The sequence below is a fragment of the Scyliorhinus torazame genome, chromosome 19 (genome assembly GCF_047496885.1).
Source record: "Scyliorhinus torazame isolate Kashiwa2021f chromosome 19, sScyTor2.1, whole genome shotgun sequence".
NCBI lineage: Eukaryota > Metazoa > Chordata > Chondrichthyes > Carcharhiniformes > Scyliorhinidae > Scyliorhinus > Scyliorhinus torazame.
Window position 1 is genome coordinate 31,868,870 of NC_092725.1, and position 25,195 is coordinate 31,894,064.

A 25,195-nucleotide genomic window follows, 5' to 3' on the forward strand; every position below is an offset into this window, starting at 1 on the left:
AAATGTCTGATGGGGTTATTTTGGGGTGGATTTCGATGGGGGTGCGGTGATGGTCAGTGTGCTTTTTTGTGTTCTTTTCTGTTTGTTGGTGGTTGAGGGGGGTGGTTTGGAGGGGGTGGGGAGGTTACAGGCCTTGGGCAGGGCCACCATGCCAGCTGGGCAGGCTAGTTAATGGAAGTGAAGTGGGGGTTGCCAGGAGAAATGTGTGGGGGAGGCGGTGGGGTCGTTTCTTTGTTTGGGGAGGGGGTATGCTGACATGGGTGTGGTTGGTGTGGCGCAGTTGGGGAGAGAGAGATGGCGATGGACATCCAAGGCTGGGCCTGGAGGGGCTTGTGACGCAGGTCATGGGCTGGCCCAGGCAGGGGTCTGGCTGATTGGCAGGGGAAGGGGGAGGGGTTAGGTCCCCTAACCCACGCACACACGGGGAGAACGTGCAGACTCCGCACAGACAGTGACCCAAGCCGGGAATCGCACCTGGGACCCTGGAGCTGTGAAGCAATTGTGCTATCCACAATGCACGGCTGTAGTTAGAGAGAGTTTATTTCGATTCAGGTGCACAGGGAGAGGGTGGAGCGGGAAGAGAGGGCAAGGCTGGTTGAGGAGTTCTGGCCACCAGAATAGAGGACTGTGTCCCGGGAGTGACTGGGGAGGACCAGACGCGTTTTGTTAAGGGCAGGCAGCTGAACACGAACGTGAGGAGGCTCCTGAATATCATCATGATGCCCTCGAAGGGGGGGAGGTGGAGGTGGTGGCTGCGATGGACTAGGAGAAGGTCTTTGGCAGGATGGAGTGGGAGTATCTGTGGGAGGCACTAGGCAGGTTTGGATTTGGGGAGGGATTTATAGGGTGGGTCAAGCTGTTGTATCAGTCCCCTGTAGCAAGTGTGTCCACGAACCGGCTAAGGCCAGAATATTTCAGGCTGCACCGGGGGACGAGACAGGGGTGTCCCCTGTGGTGATGTGAATCAATGTAAATGCATGTAGGCTAGCTAGGCACTAGAGGGAGCACTAGAAATATCACACACACACACTCAACCAATAGATCAGTTAGATAGGACAAGACCAATGGACATTCACGATACACACGGAGGTGACACCCTCCGCATTACACCAACCCATATATAAAGGACACCACACACATGATCTGCCTCTTTCCAGTGGAGACAGTCAGTGAGTAGAGACACAGGGTTGATTCAATATTACATCCACCACGTGGATTGCAGCAACTGGTTAGTCAGTCTGGGTAGCTATAGTAGGATTAGCAGTCGTGTCGAACCCGGGTAATAGAAGTGTAAATAGTTTAATAAACGTGTTGAAGTTATCTCCACGTCTGAACCTTCCTTTGTCAAGTGCACCACAAGGAAGCCACTGATGTTACACCTAGAACATAACAAATAATGGTTACAGGACTGAACTGTTTCAATCCATATAGCCATACCTCAGCGTACAGTGACAACCAGTAACGATACCCAGGCAAGGTGTTCGACATCCGGGTCCGCAGCATCTCCAGTGCCACGGCGATCTCCGTGAAAACTGGCGGGTATTCTGGCAAATGTTTGAACTCTTCCTGGTAGCAGCCGAACTGGAAGACCAGGCCGATGCTGAAAAGACAGAGCTTCTCCTCACCATCGCCGGTGCCAGAGCAGAAGAAATCTTTAAAAAATTCAAGTTCTCCAAGGGGCAAAAGAGGAGCGACTTCCAGGCAGTCCTGGACAAATTCGGCAAATACTGTGAGGAAAACACACTCCAACCAGCAAGAAAAGGTAAGAGAAGCGCCAGTACTCACCACGAGGCCGAGATCCCGGAGCAGAGAACAGTTTTGATCGGTGGCCACCTTTCTAAAGGGACTGCATTTGCGCAGTTGCGCGAGACGCCGCGCATGCGCATCCACGAAAACGGCCATCGGTACAGGAACAGCGGTCAAACGCTGCCTCTGTATGATGTCACATGCGTCATGATGTCAGAGGCCCCGGACCACGCCCATTTAAAGGGGAAACGTCCCAAATCAAAGAAAAAATCTTTTAAAGCCGTAAAACAACCTTTCTTCACCTGGAATGACAGCGCAATGCCTCAAATTGAACCAGGAAATGAAATTAACCTCCGAATAACCCTGCAACAAGCAGTTACCTATGCCCAAACCGATGATTCCGACCTTGAATACTTCGAAACCGACCTTTACATTTTCTCTGGACCTCGCGAGCCCAATGCCAGCTCCGACGCAAACAGTGATGATGTGGTCCTAGAAGACAACGACTCAGACAAAACTTTCAACTTGGGAGGCTACCCCAGTACCAAATCCGAACCGCAACTGGTCGTGTTGCACATTGACGACCCCGACGACGGATTCTTCGGATTTGTGGACCTTCAGCCCAGCAGATATGACAGCCCAACTCGTGAGTGCAGGATGATGCTGCAGCCTGAAACCAAGAGACAGAGAGCGGCACAAGCCCACAGAGAGCGGCCTGCTGCCACACAGAGAGTGGTCCATGCACCGCTCAGGGTTCCCGACTCTACGAAAATAGACATGCAAGACTCTACACCGCAGTCCTTGCATGAACAAGAAGTGACTCCGGTGTCACAAGCCTCCGCAGCAAGCTCGTGGACAGCCTCCACGATTGCAGAAACGCAAGACTCCAGAGCGCAGTCCTTGCACGAACAAGAAGTGACTCCAGTGTCACAGGCCTCCGCAGCGAGCTCGTGGACAGCCTCCACGATAGAAGCAACGCAAGACTCTGACGCGCAGTCCTTGCAGGAACAAGACCATGAGGGTCTAGCAACCTCCTCTGACCAACTAGCGGCAGACGATGCAAGTCTACCATGCTCAAGTAAACAGCAAGAAGACTACGACAGTCTACCACGCTCCAGTGCACAGCAGGACGACCATGACGGTCTATCATGCTACAGTGAAGAACAAAGCGACGATGACAGTCCAAGCCCAAATGAAGGTCAACAGCAAGGCAATGACAGACCACCCACATTGTTTGCGCCACCAGGTGAAGACTCTGACAATTTACCCAACCCAAGTAAACAACAGCTACTGAGGCTCTACCCACGGTATGTGAGATGAGTGACTACTGCATCCCACTTCCCATGCAAGATGTGCAAAGTGACAGACCTCAGCTACTGTGTACAGAGACACTCGACGATCACTGTGAGAACACTGGTGACTCCGGTGACACCATGATACTTCCACCCTCATTCGCTCGAACCTCTCCACAAGTCAATGCATTCCTGCACGTTCCGACTCCAGACGTGCAGCTTCAAGAAATCTCAGCTGACTCCAGTGAACCTGCAAAGACTCCGGTCAGGGAGCATCAACAAACCAACACTGACTCAGTTAAAACAGACAAGACTCCAGATGGGGAGCAACCAAACGCCGACTCTGATTCACGTAAGCCGGACTTTACTCCAGACAGGGAGTGCCGCAACCTCAGTGATGGCACGCTCAGGGTGACAGCAGATGCCACAACGACAGGAGATGGATCACTCAACAATTACACTGGGGCAGTAATAACAAGCAGCGGCTACAGTCCAAGAGGAATACACCAATATTCACCAAAGCTATATCCACACATTTCTTTCCACACCCGCAGTGCAGCCAATGACAGCTCATGCTGGACAAACCCAGTATTCAGGCATGCAGCAGCCAGCAGTCTATGCAGCAAATTCTCAAACAGGCCAGCACTACGGATTGCCCACTAATGGAATCAAGACCGAAGGAGGACTACCGCAAGCGCAATCTGCACTACAGACTGGATGCCTTAGTTACAGCCCAGGATTTGCTGCACCCCAGCCTGGCCAGACAGCATATTCCTATCAGATGCAAGGTTCTAGTTTTACACCATCACCAGGTATTTATGCCAGCAGCAATTCTGTCTCCAATTCAACAAGCTTCAACGGTTCTCAGCAGGATCACCCTTCCAGCAAAGCATGTGGCCAGAACCAGTGTGTACAGTCTTATCCAACTTCAACATATGGCACATCCATGACCTTGAATGATACTGTTGATGGTACCTCTTCAACGTCAACACCTTATCAGCCACAAGATGCCATCCGACAGCACCATCACAAACATCGTAAAAAGAAAGGGACTCCAAATCAGACAGCAAAGTGATTTGACCACTTCTTGGTTCCTGTGGCACAGGGACGTTGATGCCGTTCATAACCAAGAGAGATATTTGACCATGATGATTGATGGTTTTTGGACTCACACGAATGATTTGGACTTATTGTTTAATCACTGTTCCCATGACTTGTATACACCTTAACCTACCTACCTGGTTTTTTGTTCAATTTTCTCAAAGTGGACAGAAAATATGTAACATATAAAAAAGGGGGGGATCAATGTAAATGTATATAGGCTAGCTAGACACTAGAGGGAGCACCAGAAATATCACACACACACACTCAATCAATAGATCAGTTAGATAGGACACGACCAATGGACATTCGCGATACACACGGAGGTGACACCACCACAGGAGGGCATTACCCATATATAAAGGGCACCACACACATGATCTGCCTCTTTCCAGTGGAGACAGTCAGTGAGTACAGACACAGGGTTGATTCAATATCACTCCCACCACGTGGATTGCAGCAACTGGTTAGTCAGTCTGGGTAGCTATAGTAGGATTAGCAGTAGTGTCGTACCCGAGTAATAGAAGTGTAAATAGTTTAATAAACGTGTTGAAGTTAGCTCCACGTCTGAACCGTCCTTTGTCAAGTGCACCACAAGGAAGCCGCGTATGTTACACCTACAACATAACAAACCACCCCCTGTCCCCATTGCTGTTTGCCCTGGCAATTGAGCCGTTGGCCATTGCGATCAGGACTTCGAGCGATTGGAGGGGGCTGGTGCGCGGGAGGGAGGAATACCGGGTCTCCCTCTACGCGGATGACCTGCTGTTGTATATTTCGGACGCGTTAGAGGGGATGGGGGAGGTCATGAGGTTCTCGGGGTATAAGTTGAACGTGGGGAAGAGTGAGCTGTTCGTGGTCCACGCTCGGTGCCAGGAGGAGAGACTGAGGGAGCTCCCGCTCAGGATAGTGGAGAGGAGCTTTCGGTACTTGGGGATACAAGTGGCCAGGAGCTGGGATGCCCTGCACAGGCTCAGCTTAACCCGGCTCGTGGAGCAGATGGAGGGAGAGTTTAAAAGGTGGGATATGCTCCCACTTTCCCTGGCAGGGCGGGTGCAGTCTGTGAAGATGACGGTTCTCCCCAGGTTCCTCTTTGTATTTCAGTGCCTCCCCATTTTCATCCCCAAGTTGTTTTTTAAGCGGGTAGGCTTCAAATTAAGTTACTGTGAAAACCCCTAGTCGCCACATTCCGGCGCCTGTTCGGGGAGGCTGTTACGGGAATCGAACCATGCTGCTGGCCTGCCTTGGTCTGCTTTCAAAGCCAGCGATTTAGCCCTGTGCTAAACAGCCCCGGGTAATTGTTACGGGATTTGTATGGGCGAATAAAACCCTGCGAGTCAAAAGGGTATTCTTGGAGCGTAGTCGGGCGGGGGAGGACTGGCTCTGCCAAACTTCTGCAGTTATTACTGGGCGGCCAATGTGGCCATGATTAGGAAATGGATGATGGAGGAGGGGCGGCGTGGGGGCAGCTGGAGGCGGTGTCGTGTAGAGGCACCAGTCTAGGGGCACTAGTCACGGCTCCACTGCCGTTCTTGCCGGTGCGATACACCACAAGTCCAGTGGTGACGGCGGCACTGTGGATCTGGGGGCAGTGGAGGAGACACGGGAGAGGAGAGGGCCTCTGTGTGGACCCCGATAAGGAATAACCACAGATTTGCTCCGGGTAGGATGGATGGGGGGGTACCAAGGCTGGTATAGGGCAGGTATTAGGAGGATGGGAGACCTGTTTATAGACGGGGTTTTGGCACTGTAGCCTTTGTTGATAGTAAGGGTGACGTGGGGTGACACGAGCCCCGACTGGTGCCAGAGCCCATGGGGTACCTCAACAAGAAAGGCAGAACCTTCTTTACCCTCAGCGAGGCCAACAAAGGAAACGGATTGTAGAGAACCGAGGGCCTCTTGGTAAATGCTCTCCAATTCAGTCGAGCATCCCGTATGATCGTAGCAAAGAGCGACATGTGAAAGGGATGCAACATTCCCGGCCCTCAAATTGAACAGAGAGCGGCTTTGTAAGCGGATAAACAGCACCTTCCCCCATGAAACCAGCAAGTTCCACATGCTTGTCAGAGAGGGGAAATCTATGCTTCTGAATTAATGTCCAGTCTAACGTAGAATTAGTCGCGCCGGTGTCAGTCAAGAAGGGGATAGGCACGCCTTCTATGTAAATCATAGCCGTGGGCTCGTCAGAGTGGTCCGCTGAGAGGACCGGAAAGTTCGATTGGGCTAGTCAATAGGGGTTAGAGGCAGTGGAGGGTTGTTCCATATTCAGGAGTTGCATTTGTGACCGAGTGCGTGATGCTGCGGGAGAAGCAGCAGCGGGAAAATCATTGGCAGCGGGACCATGAGGGGGAGGCTGGACTTGGGACGGTGCCAATGAAGCAGCAGGTAGCGCTGGATAAAGGGAGGGTCTAGGGGTCAATTTCTCCTCTTCCTCTGTATCGCCTGAGTAGGGAAACTTCGGCATGCCAGGGCACCTGGGAGGATCCTCCTGTTGTTTAATCTGATGTGCTAGCCCGACCTGTCTATTGCTTGGAGATTTCTTATTACTTTAAAGTTTCCCAATTCTTTGATTTACCGTCCACACACTCATCAACCCCTTTTTTATGGGCGTTATCCCTCCAACTCATCAATAGTGATTGTTCGTGGCACCTAGTCAACTCTTTTTTCCATTCTGGAATTAAAGTTTTCCATTTGGAAACTGCATTTTTTGACCAAATAGTTTTTTTCAGCCGCAGTGCAATTTTCCAAGTTCCATGTGACACCTAGTGGCCAAATATCTTTACCCAATTTAATGTTCAGTCCAGCAGATAATCTTTGGAAATTACGTTCTTGAGAAGGGGTCTCAGAACACATAAAAAGCAAAGGAGAATTGCCCCCTGGTTTGTCTGAACTCTGTCCCATAAAGTGAGTATACTGTGGCTCTGGCAACAAATGTTCAAAAAATTCCTGGTACCAAAATCAAATCACAGGGTCCCTGACCCAAACTTAAGCCTGTATAAACCTGATTTGGATCGAAAACGAGATCAAGAGGTCCCTGACCTGAGGCTAACCACAATCGGGTCCCTGACCCTAGACACTCTACTCACAGTCCAATTTAGATTTGAGTACCATCACCTGTTAGTTTCCTCCATCAGGGATGAGGGGTCGAACCACCGATCCGAGAGAGAGAGAGAGAGACCAAGGTGAATCTTACCTTGTGCCGGTGTCCGTCTCTTCTCTCCGGGTCGTGGCTCGATCACTTCTTCAGTCCCCCACGGAGTTCACTCAGGGGGCGGGATTCTCCGAAATGGAGGCAGAGTGTTCGCGCCGTCGTGACACGGCCCTTATCCCGACCGATTCAGGGCCCGATAATGGGCTAGGAGCGGCGCCGCATCATTTACGCCACCAGGCCTTGGCGGCGCGTAAAGGCGGCCCCACATACATGACGCGGCCGGCGCCGCATAACTGGCGTCACCCGTGCATGCGTAGTTGCCGTCCTCTCCGAGTCCGCCCCGCAAGCAGATGTCTGACGGATCTTGCGGGGCTGCGGAAGAAAGGAGGTCCTCCTTCAGAGAGGCCGGCCCGACAATCGGTGGGCACCGATCGTGGGCCAGACCCCATTTGAGGCCCCCCCCCCCCCGGTGCAGGATCCCACCTTGCCCCCCCCCCCCCCCCCCCCCCGCACGCCCCCCCCCCCCCCCCCCCAGTGTTCCCGCACTGTTCCCGCCGGCAGCGACCAGGTGTGGACGGCACCGGGGGGAACCCGCCGTTTTGGGCAGGCAGGCCCCGGAGAATCGCGGGGGTACCGGTGAATCGCCATTTTGGCTGTCTCGGGCGATTCGCTGTACCGCGCCGTGCAAAATGCGATTGTGCCGATCTGGCCGCTTCCGTGAATCGCGGGAGGGCGTCAGACCGGCGTCGCGGGAAAATTTGGCGACCCAGGCGATTCTCCCAACCAGCGCGGGAGCGGAGAATCGCGCCCAGGGTATTGGTATCTGCTCGCTTGCACCAAATGTAGAAGTCAATATTTTCATGCTTCTTTGACTGTGGTAAAGACTCAACAATAGATTGTTATGGTAAAATAACAAGGCTTTATTTACGAAACGACCGCATGCAGTTTTGGCTGAAAGTTGAGGTCGGAGAGCAGTTACTACCACTGCTGATTCCTACTCAAGTCCGCGCTTTTACAGAAAATCAGTTCAGTATTTATACATTATCATTATCAAGATTGCGTGACTACAGCTTAGTCAGGAATTCGATCGGAAGTAGAAACGGAAGCAATGTAATGAACCTGCTGACCTCCAAGGACTCTTTGTCTCATCACTCATACCATTATCTTGTCCTCTGATAGAACATTAAAAGGTCGTAGGAGACTCATCCATTCCTTATCTTGTCTTATTCATACCTCCCTGGGATATGACGAGTTAGCCTTATCAGAAATTACAGAGGTCAGGCATTTTGGAATAGCTTGACCTTCTCTGATCTTATTCATGCTTTAGGTTATGCGGAGTCGGCCTTATCGGTCTTACAAAGGGGTCTGGTACATTGAAATGGCTAGGTCAGCTTTTCTTACATTGTACCGAATAGTTGACCAGTTTTCCCATCCTGCCATTACTTAATTCGTACAACATCACACTGGTACCATGTTTTGTTACCTGTGTGGTAGGTAACATGTGCTACTCAATCCTTGGCTAATGAGGAGGTCTTCTGAATCTCGATGAAGACTCGAACTGTAGCCACCTAAAATGGCTGATTCCCTATTAATTTGGCCAAAACACGATTTAAAATGGCTCACCGAAAAGGCTGATGGGAAAAGCAGCCAACAGGGCACAAACGGACAGCTGCAGACAGAATAGCATATTCGGCTCTGGGGAAGTCGGCCCAGATCGATACTCAAGACCATTATCAGCACATCAACCCAGACATCTGCAGTTTAATCGGCTATCCCCGGGAACAATTGCAACATATTAGCAATTGAATACCGGGCCAGACCTGTCGGCGCCTGCAGTGGCCGAAACAAAGGCAGCTGAACGACCACCCCCCGATCGAGGAATCGGCCCGTTATTGGACGTATCGAACCCAGTGATTGGGAACAAGTCCAATCACTTGGGACTCAGGGTCAAGGGCCGCCCCGGGAGGCGGGAAGCCCCTGGGCCCTATAAAGTAAGGGGCCAAGTTCAGATCTCTCTCTCTCTCCCTTCTTCTCCTGCTCGCGACCTTCGCACGAACATCGACCAGAAACTGTAAGTTTGACTCCAGCGATCGCTACCCGATAAAGACTCCTAGCCATCGACCCGTATCAGCCTTTTTGAATCCCGCGGGCCAGATCCGATTCGATAAGCCATTCGTTTCCCTGACCTGGTGGGCTCTTCCTAAAGTTAAGTATTGGCCAGTGTGATAGGTTTCAATATAGAGAATAGCATTATTGTGTAAGCATTACTTGTTGTATATAATAAATGACCGTTGATTTCAATCTTTCTAAGCGGTGTGCTGATTTATTAATCATAACTCGAGCTTGAACCACGTGGCGGTATCAGAAAGATACCTGGCGACTCATGAGCAAAGTTGACATAATCAGAGCTAATAAACTAAGGCTAATAAGAGCAATAGAACTCATCCAGTAGTAACAAAATGTTTATTGAGTAACTATAACAATAATTGCATGAGTTCTTTACTTTAACTTTGCTACTAGCAATAAGGTTAACAAGATCTAACTACAGTAACTATTCGTAACTCCACTCGCCATCTGAACTACTCTGCTATTGCTCTGGTCACAGTGCACCCCCCAGAGAACCAGATACCCAATGTGGTTGCTTTTTATACCCCTGTTGGTCCGGCCCTGTAGTGATCATGTGGTGCTACTGATTTCACATTAACCTCTTGTGCACATGCACATATAGAGATCACTACAAGGGTCAGTACTGAGGGAGCGCGGCACTGTCGGAGGGTCAGTACTGAGGGAGCGTGGCACTGTCGGAGGGTCAGTACTGAGGGAGTGTGGCACTGTTGGAAGGTCAGCACTGAGGAGTGCGGCACTGTTGGAGGGTCAGTGCTGAGGGAGTGCGGCACTGTCAGAGGGTCCATGCGAGGGAGTGTGGGTCAGGAGGTCAGTACTGAGGGAGAGCCGCACTGTCAGAGGGCCAGTACTGAGGGAGTGCCGCACTCTCGGAGGGTCAGTACTGAGGGAGTGCCGCACTGTTGGAGGGTCAGTACTGAGGGAGAGCCGCACTGTCAGAGGGCCAGTACTGAGGGAGCACTGCACTGTTGGAGGACCAGTACTGAGGGAGCACCGCACTGTTGGAGGGGCAGTACTGAGGGAGCACCGCACTGTTGGAGGACCAGTACTGAGGGAGAGCCGCACTGTCAGAGGGTCAGTACTGAGGGAGCACTGCACTGTTGGAGGACCAGTACTGAGGGAGAGCCGCACTGTTGGAGGGTCAGTACTGAGGGAGCACCGCACTGTTGGAGGACCAGTACTGAGTGAGAGCCGCACTGTCAGAGGGTCAGTACTGAGGGAGCACCGCACTGTTGGAGGACCAGTACTGAGGGAGAGCCGCACTGTCAGAGGGTCAGTACTGAGGGAGCACCGCACTGTTGGAGGACCAGTACTGAGGGAGCACCGCACTGTTGGAGGGTCAGTACTGAGGGAGCACCGCACTGTTGGAGGACCAGTACTGAGGGAGAGCCGCACTGTCAGAGGGTCAGTACTGAGGGAGCACTGCACTGTTGGAGGACCAGTACTGAGGGAGAGCCGCACTGTTGGAGGGTCAGTACTGAGGGAGCACCGCACTGTTGGAGGACCAGTACTGAGGGAGAGCCGCACTGTCAGAGGGTCAGTACTGAGGGAGCACCGCACTGTTGGAGGGTCAGTACTGAGGAAGCACCGCACTGTTGGAGAGTCAGTACTGATGGAGCGCCGCACTGTTGGAGGGTCAATACTGAGGGAGCACAGCACTGTCGGAGGGTCAGTACTGAGGGAGCACAGCACTGTTGGAGGGTCAGTACTGAGGGAGTGCCGCACTGTTGGAGAGTCAGTACTGATGGAGCGCCGCACTGTTGGAGGGCCAGTACTGAGGGAGAGCCGCACTGTCAGACGGTCAGTACTGAGGGAGCACCGCACTGTTGGAGGGTCAGTACTGAGGGAGCGCCGCACTGTCGGAGGGTCAGTACTGAGGGAGCACCGCACTGTTGGAGGGTCAGTACTGAGGGAGCACCGCACTGTTGGAGATTCAGTACTGAGGGAGCACCGCACTGTTGGAGGGTCAGTACTGAGGGAGCGCCGCACTGTCGGAGGGTCAGTACTGAGGGAGCACCGCACTGTTGGAGGGCCAGTACTGCGGGAGCGCCGCACTGTTGGAGAGTCAGTACTGATGGAGCGCCGCACTGTTGGAGGGTCAGTTCTGAGGGAGCACCGCACTGTTGGAGGGTCAGTACTAAGGGAGCACCTCACTGTTGGAGAGTCAGTACTGATGGAGCGCCGCACTGTTGGAGAGTCAGTACTGATGGAGCGCCGCACTGTTGGAGGGTCAGTACTGAGGGAGAGCCAGCACTGTCGGAGGTCAGTACTGAGGGAGTGCCGCACTGTTGGAGGGTCAGTACTGAGGGAGCACCGCACTGTTGGAGTGTCAGTACTGAGGGAGCACCTCACTGTTGGAGAGTCAGTACTGATGGAGCGCCGCACTGTTGGAGGGTCAGTACTGAGGGAGCGCCGCACTGTTGGAGGGCCAGTACTGAGGGAGCACCGCACTGTCGGAGGGTCAGTACTGAGGGAGTGCTGCACTGTCGGAGGGTCAGTGCTGAGAAAGCACCGCACTGTCGGAGGGTCAGTACTGAGGGAGCGCCGCACTGTCGGAGGGTCAGTACTGAGGGAGCACCGCACTGTCGGAGGGTCAGTACTGAGGGAGCGCCGCACTGTCGGAGGGTCAGTACTGCGGGAGCGCCGCACTGTTGGAGGGTCAGTACTGAGGGAGCGCCGCACTGTCGGAGGGTCAGTACTGATGGAGCGCCGCACTGTTGGAGGGTCAGTACTGAGGGAGTGCGGCACTGTTGGAGGGTCAGTACTGAGAGAGTGCCGCACTGTCGGAGGGTCAGTACTGAGGGAGCACCGCACTGCTGGAGGGCCAGTACTGAGGGAGTGCCGCACTGTTGGAGGGTCAGTACTGAGGGAGTGCCGCACTGTCGGAGGGTCAGTACTGATGGAGCGCCGCACTGTTGGAGGGTCAGTACTGAGGGAGTGCCGCACTGTTGGAGGGTCAGTACTGAGGGTGCCGCACTGTCGGAGGGTCAGTACTGATGGAGCGCCGCACTGTAGGAGGGTCAGTACTGAGGGAGCACCGCACTGTTGGAGGGTCAGTACTGAGGGAGCGCCGCACTGTCGGAGGGTCAGTACTGATGGAGCGCCGCACTGTCGGAGGGTCAGTACTGAGGGAGTGCCGCACTGTTGGAGGGTCAGTACTGAGGGAGTGCCGCACTGTCGGAGGGTCAGTACTGATGGAGCGCCGCACTGTCGGAGGGTCAGTACTGAGGGAGTGCCGGACTGTTGGAGGGGGAGTACTGAGGGAGTGCCGCACTGTCGGAGGATCAGTACTGAGGGAGCATCGCACTGTTGGAGGGCCAGTACTGAGGGAGCGCTGCACTGTCGGAGGGTCAGTACTGATGGAGCGCCGCACTGTCGGAGGGTCAGTACTGAGGGAGTGCCGCACTGTCGGAGGGTCAGTACTGAGGGAGCACCGCACTGTTGGAGGGCCAGTACTGAGGGAGCGCTGCACTGTTGGAGGGCCAGTACTGCGGGAGCACCGCACTGTTGGAGGGTCAGTGCTGAGGGAGCGCCGCACTGTCGGAGGGTCAGTACTGAGGGAGTGCCACACTGTCACAGGTCAGTACTGAGGGAGCGCCGCACTGTTGGAGGGTCAGTACTTAGGGAGCGCCAGCACTGTTGGAGAGTCAGTACTCAGGGAGCGCCGCACTGTCGGAGGGTCAGTACTTAGGGAGCACTGCACTGTCGGAGGGTCAGTACTGAGGGAGTGCCACACTGTCACAGGTCAGTACTGAGGGAGTGCCACACTGTTGGAGGGTCAGTACTGCGGGAGCACCGCACTGTTGGAGGGTCTGTACTGAGGGAGTGCCGCACTGTTGGAGAGTCAGTACTGAGAGAGTGCCGCACTGTCGGAGGGTCAGTACTGAGGGAGCACCGCACTGTCGGAGGGTCAGTACTGAGAGAGCGCCGCACTGTCGGAGGGTCAGTGCTGAGGGAGCGCCGCACTGTCAGAGGGTCAGTACTGCGGGAGCGCCGCACTGTCGGAGGGTCAGTACTGCCGGAGCGCCGCACTGTCAGATGGCCAGTACTGAGGGAGTGCCGCACTGTCGGAGAGTCAGTACTGAGGGAGCGTCGCACTGTCGGAGGGTCAGTACTGAGGGAGCGCTGCACTATCGGAGGGTCTGTACTGAGGGAGCGCCACACTGTCGGAGGGTCAGTACTGAGGGAGCCCCGCACTGTCGGAGGGTCAGTACTGAGGGAGCCCCGCACTGTCGGAGGGCCAGTACTGAGGGAGCGGCGCACTGTCAGAGGGTCAGTATTGAGGGAGAGCCGCACTGTCGAAGGGTCAGTAATGAGGGAGTGCCGCACTGTCGGAGGGTCAGTACTGTGGGAGTGCCGCACTGTCGGAGGGTCAGTACTGCGGGAGTGCCGCACTGTCGGAGGGTCAGTACTGAGGGAGTGCCGCACTGTCGGAGGGTCAGTACTGAGGGAGTGCCGCACTGTCGGAGGGTCAGTACTGCAGGAGTGCCGCACTGTCGGAGGGTCAGTACTGAGGGAGTGCCGCACTGTCGGAGGGTCAGTACTGAGGGAGTGCCGCACTGTCGGAGGGTCAGTACTGCAGGAGTGCCGCACTGTCGGAGGGTCAATACTGCGGGAGTGCCGCACTGTCAGAGGCTTCATGCTGAGGGTGAGTGAGTGAGTATCTGATTCAGTTCCTGTACATACAAGTGGGTCTTGTTATTGCTGTTTGAAGTGCAGATTTCCTGTTTCCGCTTTTCTCTTTCAATCATCTGTCACTTTTTAGATAAAATCGCAGGGACCACACAGAGCAGGAGGAGGCCTTTGGCCCAGCAAGTCTGTACTAACACTCTGAAACAGGAGCTAGGCCTACTGCCTGCCATTTCGTCGGAACCCCACCCAAACTCCATATCTTTGGACAATAAGGGACAATTGATCATAGCCAAACTCCTAACAGTCCCCTTTGCGGGCAGCACGGTAGCACAGTGGACAGCACTGTTGCTTCACAGCTCCGGGGTCCCAGGTTCGATTCCTGGGTCTGTGCAGAGTCCGCACATTCTCCCCGTCCTGCGGCGGTTTTCTCCGGGTGCTCCGGTTTCCTCCCACAAGTCCCGAAAGATGTGCTGTTAGGTGAATTGGACATTCTGAATTCTCCCTCTGTGTACCCTGTAGTGATCTGTACATCTGTACATACATCTGCACATACACCAGGGACTGCAGCACAGATGTAACAGCCACAGCATCACTAGAGGGAGCATCAGAGACCGGTATAAAGGGTCGAGCCCAAGGCAGAATCCGCCTCTTTGAGAAGCACAGAGCTAGGGAACAGCAGCACACAGGGATAGCTTAGCATAGGCAGTTTACCTTAGTTTCACTGGTGATACCTCTTGACTGTTTTACATCTAGTTGAGCTCTGGAAGCAGAACGAACCCTTTGAATAAAGTGTTTGTGTTAACTGTAAGTCTACAGTCGTTATTCATAATTAGAGAATAACATATACCCGAACAGGCGCCGGACGTAAGGACTAGGGGCATTTCACAGTAACTACATTGCAGTATTAATGTAAGCCGACTTGTGACAATAAAGATTATTTTATTAAACCATCTCAACTGCACATATCAGCGCTCCATTCTCTTTTTTCTATTTCAAACTCACACACTATCTGCCTCATTCTCTGATTCCCTCACAATCTTTATCAATATCTGACACGCACACTCACTCTATCCACACAGTGTTCACTTCGCTCTGTCTCCCCCACAGATGCTGTCCGGGTGACCCTCATTCAAGGTGACATCACTGAGCTGGACAATGTGCGAGATGCAGCGAGAGGCGTTGATCTCATCATCCACACAGCAGCTCTCATTGATGTCTGGGGCAGAAATTCAACCAGCAAGATCTGGGCCGTAAACTATCAAGGTAACATATAGAGCAAAATCTACAGTGTGCTCATCAAACACTCCCAGGACAGGTACAGCACGGGGTTAGATACAGAGTAAAACTCCCTCTACACTGTCCCCATCAATCACTCCCAGGACAGGTACAGCACGGGGTTAGATACAGAATAAAACTCCCTCTACACTGTCCCCATCAATCACTCCCAGGACAGGTACAGCACGGGGTTAGATACACAGTAAAGCTCCCTCTGCACTGTCCTCATCAAACACTCCCAGGACAGGTACAGCACAGGGTTAGATACAGAGTAAAGCTCCCTCTACACTGCCCCCATCAAACACTCCCAGGACAGGCACAGCACGGGGTTAGATACAGAGTAAAGCTCCCTCTACACTGCCCCCATCAAACACTCCCAGGACAGGCACAGCACGGGGTTAGATACAGAGTAAAGCTCCCTCTACACTGCCCCCATCAAACACTCCCAGGACAGGTACAGCACGGGGTTAGATACAGAATAAAACTCCCTCTACACTGTCCCCATCAATCACTCCCAGGACAGGTACAGCACGGGGTTAGATACACAGTAAAGCTCCCTCTGCACTGTCCTCATCAAACACTCCCAGGACAGGTACAGCACAGGGTTAGAGACAGAGTAAAACTCCGTCTACACTGTCCCCATCCAAAACTCCCAGGACAGGTACAGCACGGGGTTAGATACAGAGTAAAGCTCGCTCTACACTGTCCCCATCAAACACTCCCAGGACAGGTACAGCACGGGGTTAGATACAGAGTAAAACTCCCTCTACACTGTCCCCATCAAACACTCCCAGGACAGGTACAGCACGGGGTTAGATACAGAGTAAAACTCCCTCTACACTGTCCCCATCAATCACTCCCAGGACAGGTACAGCACAGGGTTAGAGACAGAGTAAAACTCCCTCCACGCTGTCCCCATCAAACACTCGCAGGACAGGTACAGCACGGGGTTAGATACAGAGTAAAGCTCCCTCTACACTGTCCCCATCAAACATTCCCAGGACAGGTACAGCACGGAGTTAGATACAGAGTAAAACTCCCTCTACACTGTCCCCATCAATCACTCCCAGGACAGGTACAGCACGGGGTTAGATACAGAGTAAAGCTCCCTCTACACTGTCCCCATCAAACACTCCCAGGACAGGTACAGCACGGGGTTAGATACAGAGTAAAACTCCCTCTACACTGTCCCCATCAATCACTCCCAGGACAGGTACAGCACAGGGTTAGAGACAGAGTAAAACTCCCTCCACGCTGTCCCCATCAAACACTCGCAGGACAGGTACAGCACGGGGTTAGATACAGAGTAAAACTCCCTCTACACTGTCCCCATCAATCACTCCCAGGACAGGTACAGCACAGGGTTAGAGACAGAGTAAAACTCCCTCCACGCTGTCCCCATCAAACACTCGCAGGACAGGTACAGCACGGGGTTAGATACAGAGTAAAACTCCCTCCACACTGTCCCCATCAAACACTCCCAGGACAGGTACAGCATGGGGTTAGATACAGAGTAAAGCTCCCTCTACACGGTCCCCATCAAACACTCGCAGGACAGGTACAGCACGGGGTTAGAGACAGAGTAAAACTCCCTCCACATTGTCCCCATCAAACACTCCCAGGACAGGTACAGCACGGGGTTAGACACAGAGTAAAGCTCCCTCTTCACTGTCCCCATCAAACACTCCCAGGACAGGTACAGCACGGGGTTAGATACAGAGTAAAGCTCCCTCGACACAGTCCCCATCACTCTCCCAGGACAGGTACAGCATGGGGTTAGATACAGAGTAAAACTCCCTCCACACTGTCCCCATCAAACACTCCCAGGACAGGTACAGCATGGGGTTAGATACAGAGTAAAGCTCCCTCTACACGGTCCCCATCAAACACTCCCAGGACAGGTACAGCACGGGGTTAGACACAGAGTAAAGCTCTCTCTACACTGTCCCCATCAAACACTCCCAGGACAGGTACAGCACGGGGTTAGATACAGAGTAAAGCTCCCTCTACACAGTCCCCATCACACTCCCAGGACAGGTACAGCACGGGGTTAGATACAGAGTAAAGCTTCCTCTACACTGTCCCCATCAAACATTCCCAGGACATAGAACATAGAACATAGAACGATACAGCACAGTACAGGCCCTTCGGCCCATGATGTTGCACCGAAACAAAAGCCATCTAAACTACACTATGCCATTATCATCCATATGCTTATCCAATAAACTTTTAAATGCCCTCAATGTTGGCGAGTTCACTACTGTTGCAGGTAGGGCATTCCACGGCCTCACCACTCTTTGCGTAAAGAACCTACCTCTGACCTCTGTCCTATATCTATTACCCCTCAGTTTAAAGCTATGTCCCCTCGTGCTAGCCATTTCCATCCGCGGGAGAAGGCTCTCACTGTCCACCCTATCTAACCCCCTGATCATTTTGTATGCCTCTATTAAGTCTTCTCTTGACCTTCTTCTCTCTAACGAAAACAACCTCAAGTCCATCAGCCTTTCCTCATAAGATTTTCCCTCCATACCAGGCAACATCCTGGTAAACCTCCTCTGCACCCGCTCCAAAGCTTCCACGTCCTTCCTATAATGCGGTGACCAGAACTGTACGCAATACTCCAAATGCGGCCGTACCAGAGTTTTGTACAGCTGCAACATGACCTCATGACTCCGGAACTCAATCCCTCTACCAATAAAGGCCAACACTCCATAGGCCTTCTTCACAACCCTATCAACCTGGGTGGCAACTTTCAGGGATCTATGTACATGTACACCTAGATCCCTCTGCTCATCCACACTTCCAAGAACTTTACCATTAGCCAAATATTCCGCATTCCTGTTATTCCTTCCAAAGTGAATCACCTCACACTTCTCTACATGAAACTCCATTTGCCACCTCTCAGCCCAGCTCTGCAGCTTATCTATGTCCCTCTGTAACCTATATCCTTCCGCACTGTCGTCAACACCACCGACTTTAGTGTCGTCTGCAAATTTATTCACCCACCCTTCTGCGCCCTCCTCTATGTCGTTGATAAAAATGACAAACAGCAACAGCCCCAGAACAGATCCTTGTGGTACGCCACTTGTAACTGAACACCATTCTGAACATTGCCCATCAACCACCACCCTCTGTCTTCTTTCAGCTAGCCAATTTCTGATCCACATCTCTAAATCACCCTCAATCCCCAGCCTCCGTATTTTCTGCAATAGCCTACCGTGGGGAACCTTATCAAACGCTTTACTGAAATCCATATACACCACATCAACTGCTCTACCCTCATCTACCTGTTCAGTCACCTTCTCGAAGAACTCGATAAGGTTTGTGAGGCATGACCTACCCTTCACAAAGCCATGCTGACTATCCCTAATCATATTATTACTATCTAGATGATTATAAATCTTGTCTCTTATAATCCCCTCCAAGACTTTACCCACAACAGACGTGAGGCTCACCGGTCTATAGTTGCCGGGGTTGTCTCTACTCCCCTTTTTGAACAAAGGGACCACATTTGCTATCCTCCAGTCCTCTGGACAGTGGGCAGCAGGGGTGGATAGTGGATAGCACATTTGCTTCACAGCTCCAGGGTCCCAGGTTCGATTCCTGGCTGGGACACTGTGCGGAGTCTGCACATCCTCCCCGTGCGTGCGTGAGTTTACTCCAGGTGCTCCGGTTTCCTCCCACAGTCCAAAGATGAGCGGGTAACGTGGACTGGCCATGCTAAATTGCCCTTAGTGTCCACAAAAATGTTAAGTCAGGGTTACGGGGATAGGGTAGATACGCGGGCTTGAGTTGGGTGCTCTTTGTAAGGGGCAGTGCAGTCTCATAGAAAATACAATACAAAAGAGGCCCTTCGGCCCACGATGTTGTGCCGAATTTTTGTCCTAGATTAAGAACAAATCCATCTACACTCCAGCATTCTACTATAATCCATGTACCTATCCAATAGCCGCTTGAAGGTCCATAATGTTTCCGACTCAACTACTTCCAGAGGCAGTGCATTCCACGCCCCCACTACTCTCTGGGTAAAGAACCTACCTCTGCCATCCCCCCTATATCTTCCACCATTCACCTTAAATTTATATCCCCTTGTAATGGTTTGTTCTACCCGAGGAAAAAGTCTCTGACTGTCTACTCTATCTATTCCCCTGATCATAAGACCATAAGACATAGGAGCCGAAGTAAGGCCATTCGGCCCATCGAGTCCACTCCACCATTCAATCATGGCTGATTTCAACTCCATTTACCCGCTCTCTCTCCATAGCCCTTAATTCCTCGAGAAATCAAGAATTTATCAACTTCTGTCTTAAAGACTCTCAACATCCCGGCTTCCACCGCCCTCTGTGGCAATGAATTCCACAGACCCACCACTCTCTGGCTGAAGAAATTTCTCCTCATCTCTGTTCTAAAGTGACTCCCTTTTATTCTAAGGCTGTGCCCCCGGGTCCTAGTCTCCCCTGCTAATGGAAACAACTTCCCTACGTCCACCCTATCTAAGCCAGTCACTATCTTGTAAGTTTCTATTAGATCTCCCCTCAACCTCCTAAACTCCAATGAATATAATCCAAGGATCCTCAGACATTCATCGTATGTTAGGCCTACCATTCCTGGGATCATCCGTGTGAATCTCCCCTGGACCTGCTCCAGTGCCAGTATGTCCTTCCTGAGGTGTGGGGGCCCAAAATTGCTCACAGTATTCTAAATGGGGCCTAACTAGTGCTTTACAAAGCTTCAGAAGTATATCCCTGCTTTTATATTCCAAGCCTCTTGAGATGAATGGCAACATTGCATTTGCTTTCTTAATTACGGACTCAACCTGCAAGTTTACCTTTAGAGAATCCTGGACTAGGACTCCCAAGTCCCTTTGCACTTCAGCATTATGAATTTTGTCACAGTTTAGAAAATAGTCCATGCCTCTATTCTTTTTTCCAAAGTGCAAGACCTCGCACTTGCCCACGTTGAATTTCATCAGCCATTTCTTGAACCACTCTCCTAAACTGTCTAAATCTTTCTGCAGCCTCCCCACCTGCCCCTCCACCTATCTTTGTATCATCGGCAAACTTAGCCAGAATGCCCCCAGTCCCGTCATCTAGATCGTTAATATATAAAGAGAACAGCTGTGGCCCCAACTCTGAACCCTGCGGGACACCACTCGTCACCGGTTGCCATTCCGAAAAAGAACCTTTTATCCCAACTCTCTGCCTTCTGCCTGACAGCCAATCGTCAATCCATGTTAGTACCTTGCCTCGAATACCATGGGCCCTTATTTTACTCAGCAGTCTCCCGTGAGGCACCTTATCAAGACCTTTTGGAAGTCAAGATAGATAACATCCATTGGCTCTCCTTGGTCTAACCTATTTGTTATCTCTTCAAAGAACTCTAACAGGTTTGTCAGGCATGACCTCCCCTTACTAAATCCATGCTGACTTGTCCTAATCCGACCCTGCACTTCCAACAATTTAGAAATCTCATCCTTAACAATGGATTCTAGAATCTTGCCAACAACCGAGGTTAGGCTAATTGGCCTATAATTTTCCATCTTTTTTCTTGTTCCCTTCTTGAACAGGGGGGTTACAACAGCGATTTTCCAATCCTCTGGGACTTTCCCTGACTCCAGTGACTTTTGAAAGATCATAACCAACGCCTCCACTATTTCTTCAGCTATCTCCTTTAGAACTCTAGGATGTAGCCCATCTGGGCCCGGAGATTTATCAACTTTTAGACCTCTTAGTTTCTCTAGCACTTTCTCCTTTGTGATGGCTACCATATTCAACTCTGCCCCCCTGACTCTCCTGAATTGTTGGGATATTGCTCATGTCTTCTACTGTGAAGACTGACGCAAAGTACTTATTTCGTTCCTCAGCTATTTCCTTGTCTCCCATCACTAGATTACCAGCGTCATTTTGGAGCGGCCCAATGTCAACTTTGCCTCCCGTTTGTTTTTAATGTATTTAAAGAAACTTTTACTATCATTCCTAATGTTACTGGCTAGCCTACCTTCATAATTGATCCTCTCTTTCCTTATTTCTCTCTTTGTTCTCCTCTCTTCGTTTTTGTAGCCTTCCCAATCTTCTGACTTCCCACTAATCTTTGCCACATTATAGGCTTTCTCTTTTGCTTTGATGCATTCCCTGACTTCCTTTGTCAGCCATGGCTGCCTAATCCCCCCTCTGATAACCTTTCTTTTCTTTGGGATGAACCTCTGTACTGTGTCCTCAATTACTCCCAGAAACTCCTGCCATTGCTGTTCTACTGTATTTCCCACTAGGCTCTGCTCCCAGTCGATTTTCGTCAGTTCCTCCCTCATGCCCCTATAGTTACCTTTATTTAACTGTAACACCTTTACATCTGATTTTACCTTCTTTCTTTCGAATTGCAGACTGAATTCTACCATATTATGATCACTGCCTCCTAAGTGTTCCCTTACTTTAAGATCTTTTATCAAGTCTGGCTCATTACATACCACTAAGTCCAGAATGGCCTGTTCCCTCGTGGCCTCCATCACAAGCTGTTCCAAAAAGCCCTCCTGTAAACATTCAATGAATTCCCTTTCTTTGGGTCCACTGGCAACATTATTTACCCAGTCCATCTGCATATTGAAGTCCCCCATGATCACTGTGACCTTGCCTTTCTGACATGCCCTTTCTATTTCGTGGTGCATTTTGTGCCCCTGGTCCTGACCACTGTTAGGAGGCCTGTACATAACTCCCATTATGGTTTTTTTGCCTTTGTGGTTCCTCAACTCTACCCACACAGACTCCACATCGTCTGACCCTATGTCGTTTAGTGCTATTGATTTAATTTTATTCCGAATTAACAAGGCAACCCTGCCCCCTTTGCCCAGCTCTCTGTCTTTTCGATAGGTTGTGAATCACTGGATGTTTAAATGCCAGTCCCTGAACCCCCTGCAAACACGTCTCTGTGATGCCTACCACATCATACCTGCCAGTCACAATCTGGGCCACAAGCTCATCTACCTTGTTCCGTACACTGCGCGCATTTAAATACAGCACCTTGAATTCTCTATTGACCGTCCCTTTTTGTTTTCTTAGTGTGTTGGACCTTGGTTTACTGAGCCTTTCCATACACTGTGTCATATTTTGTGGGATGGGGTCTATCGTAACCTCTCCTGAGTTCTGTCTTTTTGTGCTTTTTTGTATTCCTAAGCAGCTACGCTCCCCGCTGATTACTTCACCTCTTTGTTCCCTGACTTTCCCTTCCCCCCCAATCTCTAGTTTAAAGTCCTATTGACCACCCTATTTACTCTTTTCGCCAGAACACGGTTCAGGTGGAGACCATCCCAACGGTATAGGTCCCCACTGTCCCAAAACTGATGCCAGTGTCCCATGAAAAGGAACCCCTCTTTCCCACACCGCTCTTTCGGCCACGTGTTAACTTCCCTTATTCTTGCCTCCCTATGCCAATTTGCACGTGGCTCGGGCAGTAATCCGGAGAGTATGACCCTTGAGGACCTGTTTTTCAATTTGAATCCTAGCTCTTTATAATCTCTAAACAGGTCCTCTTTCCTAGACTTGCCTATGTTGTTGGTACCGACATGGACCACAACAACTGGATCCTCCCCCTCCCTCTCCAGTATCCTTTCAAGCCGGTCAGAGATGTCCCGCACCCTAGCACCGGGCAGGCAACATACCATGCGGGACTCTTTATCCTGCTCACAAAGGATACTATCTATCCCACGATAATAGAATCCCCTACAACTACAACTTGCCTATTTACTCCCTCCCCTTGAATGGCCTGCTGAACCATGGTGCCTTGGTCAGCTGACTCATCCTTCCTGCAGCCCTGTTCGCCATCCACACAGGGAGCAAGTGCCTCATACCTGTTGGACAGGGTCAAGGGCTGAGGCTCCTGAGTTCCTGACTGCTGGTTCCCTTTACCTGCCTGACTTGCAGTCACACCTGCTGTCCCTGGTCACTGGCAGGATTAAAACTACTTACTCTGACAGGTGTGACTGCCTCCTGAAACATAGTGTCCAGGTAAGTCTCCCCCTCCCGGATGTGTCTCAGTGTTTGAAGCTCAGACTCCAGCTCATCAACTCTGAGCCGGAGCTCTTCGAGCAGCCAACACTTACTGCAGATGTGGTCGCTGCAGCTCGCAATGGGGAACTACCAGCTCCCACATCAAGCAGCTCAAGCACATCACCTGACCAGCCATCTCTAATTAATTAATTAGTTTAATTTACGTTTACGAGTTTAGCTGTGTTTTTTTTTAAATTTGGGGCAGATTTGCTATCAACCAATAAGATCACAGCTTCCCTCTGATGTCACTTTTGGAAAAAAAGTGGAAAACTGGAAGTTACCATTAGGTTTTTAGATTCACACAGAGACTGCTCCTCCTCCGTACGGCTCCCGAAACTAGGTCCGAAGAAAAGTGAGAACAAAACAGTAGGGAAAAAGCACCTTCTCCCACTCGGCATCGAATTACCTCACTGCACCAAATTACCAAGTTTCAATTTCCCCAGTCTGGATGTCTCTCACTCAGGCTGTGTCACCCTGACCTGTGCAATGCTTACTGAATGCGCTTTCTGTCTGTCTTTTATACAGACTTCAGGATGACTCACACTAAAACTTCAAAGAGAAGAATACAATGTGTACCTTTGTGCCCCTAAACAGGCTCAGGTGACTGCCAGATAACTGCTTCTCAGCAATTAGGATGGGGGGGGGAGGCAGCTTCAGCCAATCAGACACTAATCTACACTGCACTTTTAACTGAAAACCAGCAGAACTATATGAACCACTTACCTTTCCTGGTTTCCTCACTGCACCAAATTACCAAGTTTCAATTTCCCCACTCTGGATGTGTCTCACTCAGGCTGTGTCTCCTTGACCTGCGCAACACTTACTGAGTGCGCTTTCTGTCTGTCTTTTATACAGACTTCAGGATGACTCACACTAAAGCTTCAAAGAGAAGAATACAATGTGTACCTTTGTGCCCCTAAACAGGCCTCAGGTGACTGCCAGATAACTGCCTCTCAGCAATTAAGGTGGGGATGGGGCAGCTTCAGGCAATCAGACACTAATCTACACTGCACTTTTAACTGAGAAATAGCAGAATTAGATTAACCACTTACCTTTCCTAGTTACCTCACTGCACCAAATTACCAAGTTTCAATTTCCCCACTCTGGATGTGTCTCACTCAGGCTGCATTTCCTTAACCTGCGCAACACTTATTAAGTGCGCTTTCTGTATGTCTTCTATACAGACTTCAGGATGACTCACACTAAAACTTCAAAGAGAAGAATACAATGTGTACCTTTGTGCCCCTAATCAGGCCTCAGGTGACTGCCAGATAACTGCCTCTCAGCAGTTAAGGTGGGGGGGGGGGGGGTGCAGCTTCAGCCATTCAGACACTAATCTACACTGCACGTTTAACTGAAAAACAGCAGAATTATATTAACCACTTACCTTTCCTGGTTACCTCACTGCACCAAATTACCACGTTTCAATTTCCCCACTCTGGATGTGTCTCCTTGACCTGCGCAACACTTACTGAGTGCGCTTTCTGTCTGTCTTTTATACAGACTTCAGGATGACTCACACTAAAACGTCAAAGAGAAGAATACAATGTGTACCTTTGTGCCCCTAAACAGGCCTCAGGTGACTGCCTCTGAGCAATTAAGGTGGGGGGGGGCATCTTCAGCCAATCAGACACTAATCTACACTGCACTTTTAACTGAGAAATAGCAGAATTAGATTAACCACTTACCTTTCCTGGTTTCCTCACTGCACTAAATTACCAAGTTTCAATATCCCCACTCTGGTTGTGTCTCACTCAGGCTGTGTCTCCTTGACCTGCACAACGCTTGCTGAGTGCGCTTTTTGTCTGTCTTTTATACAGACTTCAGGATGACTC

General features: G+C 51.1%; 1 protein-coding gene across 1 annotated transcript in view; it reads left to right on the top strand.

The window, feature by feature from the left end:
* LOC140396076 (3 beta-hydroxysteroid dehydrogenase type 7-like) overlaps nt 1-25,195 on the top strand; it is a 174,441-nt gene that overhangs the window by 71,430 nt on the left and 77,816 nt on the right. The window contains exon 2 of the mRNA XM_072484178.1: nt 15,154-15,309. Coding sequence (XP_072340279.1) covers nt 15,154-15,309 — 156 coding nt within the window. The remainder of the gene's footprint in view (nt 1-15,153; nt 15,310-25,195) is intronic.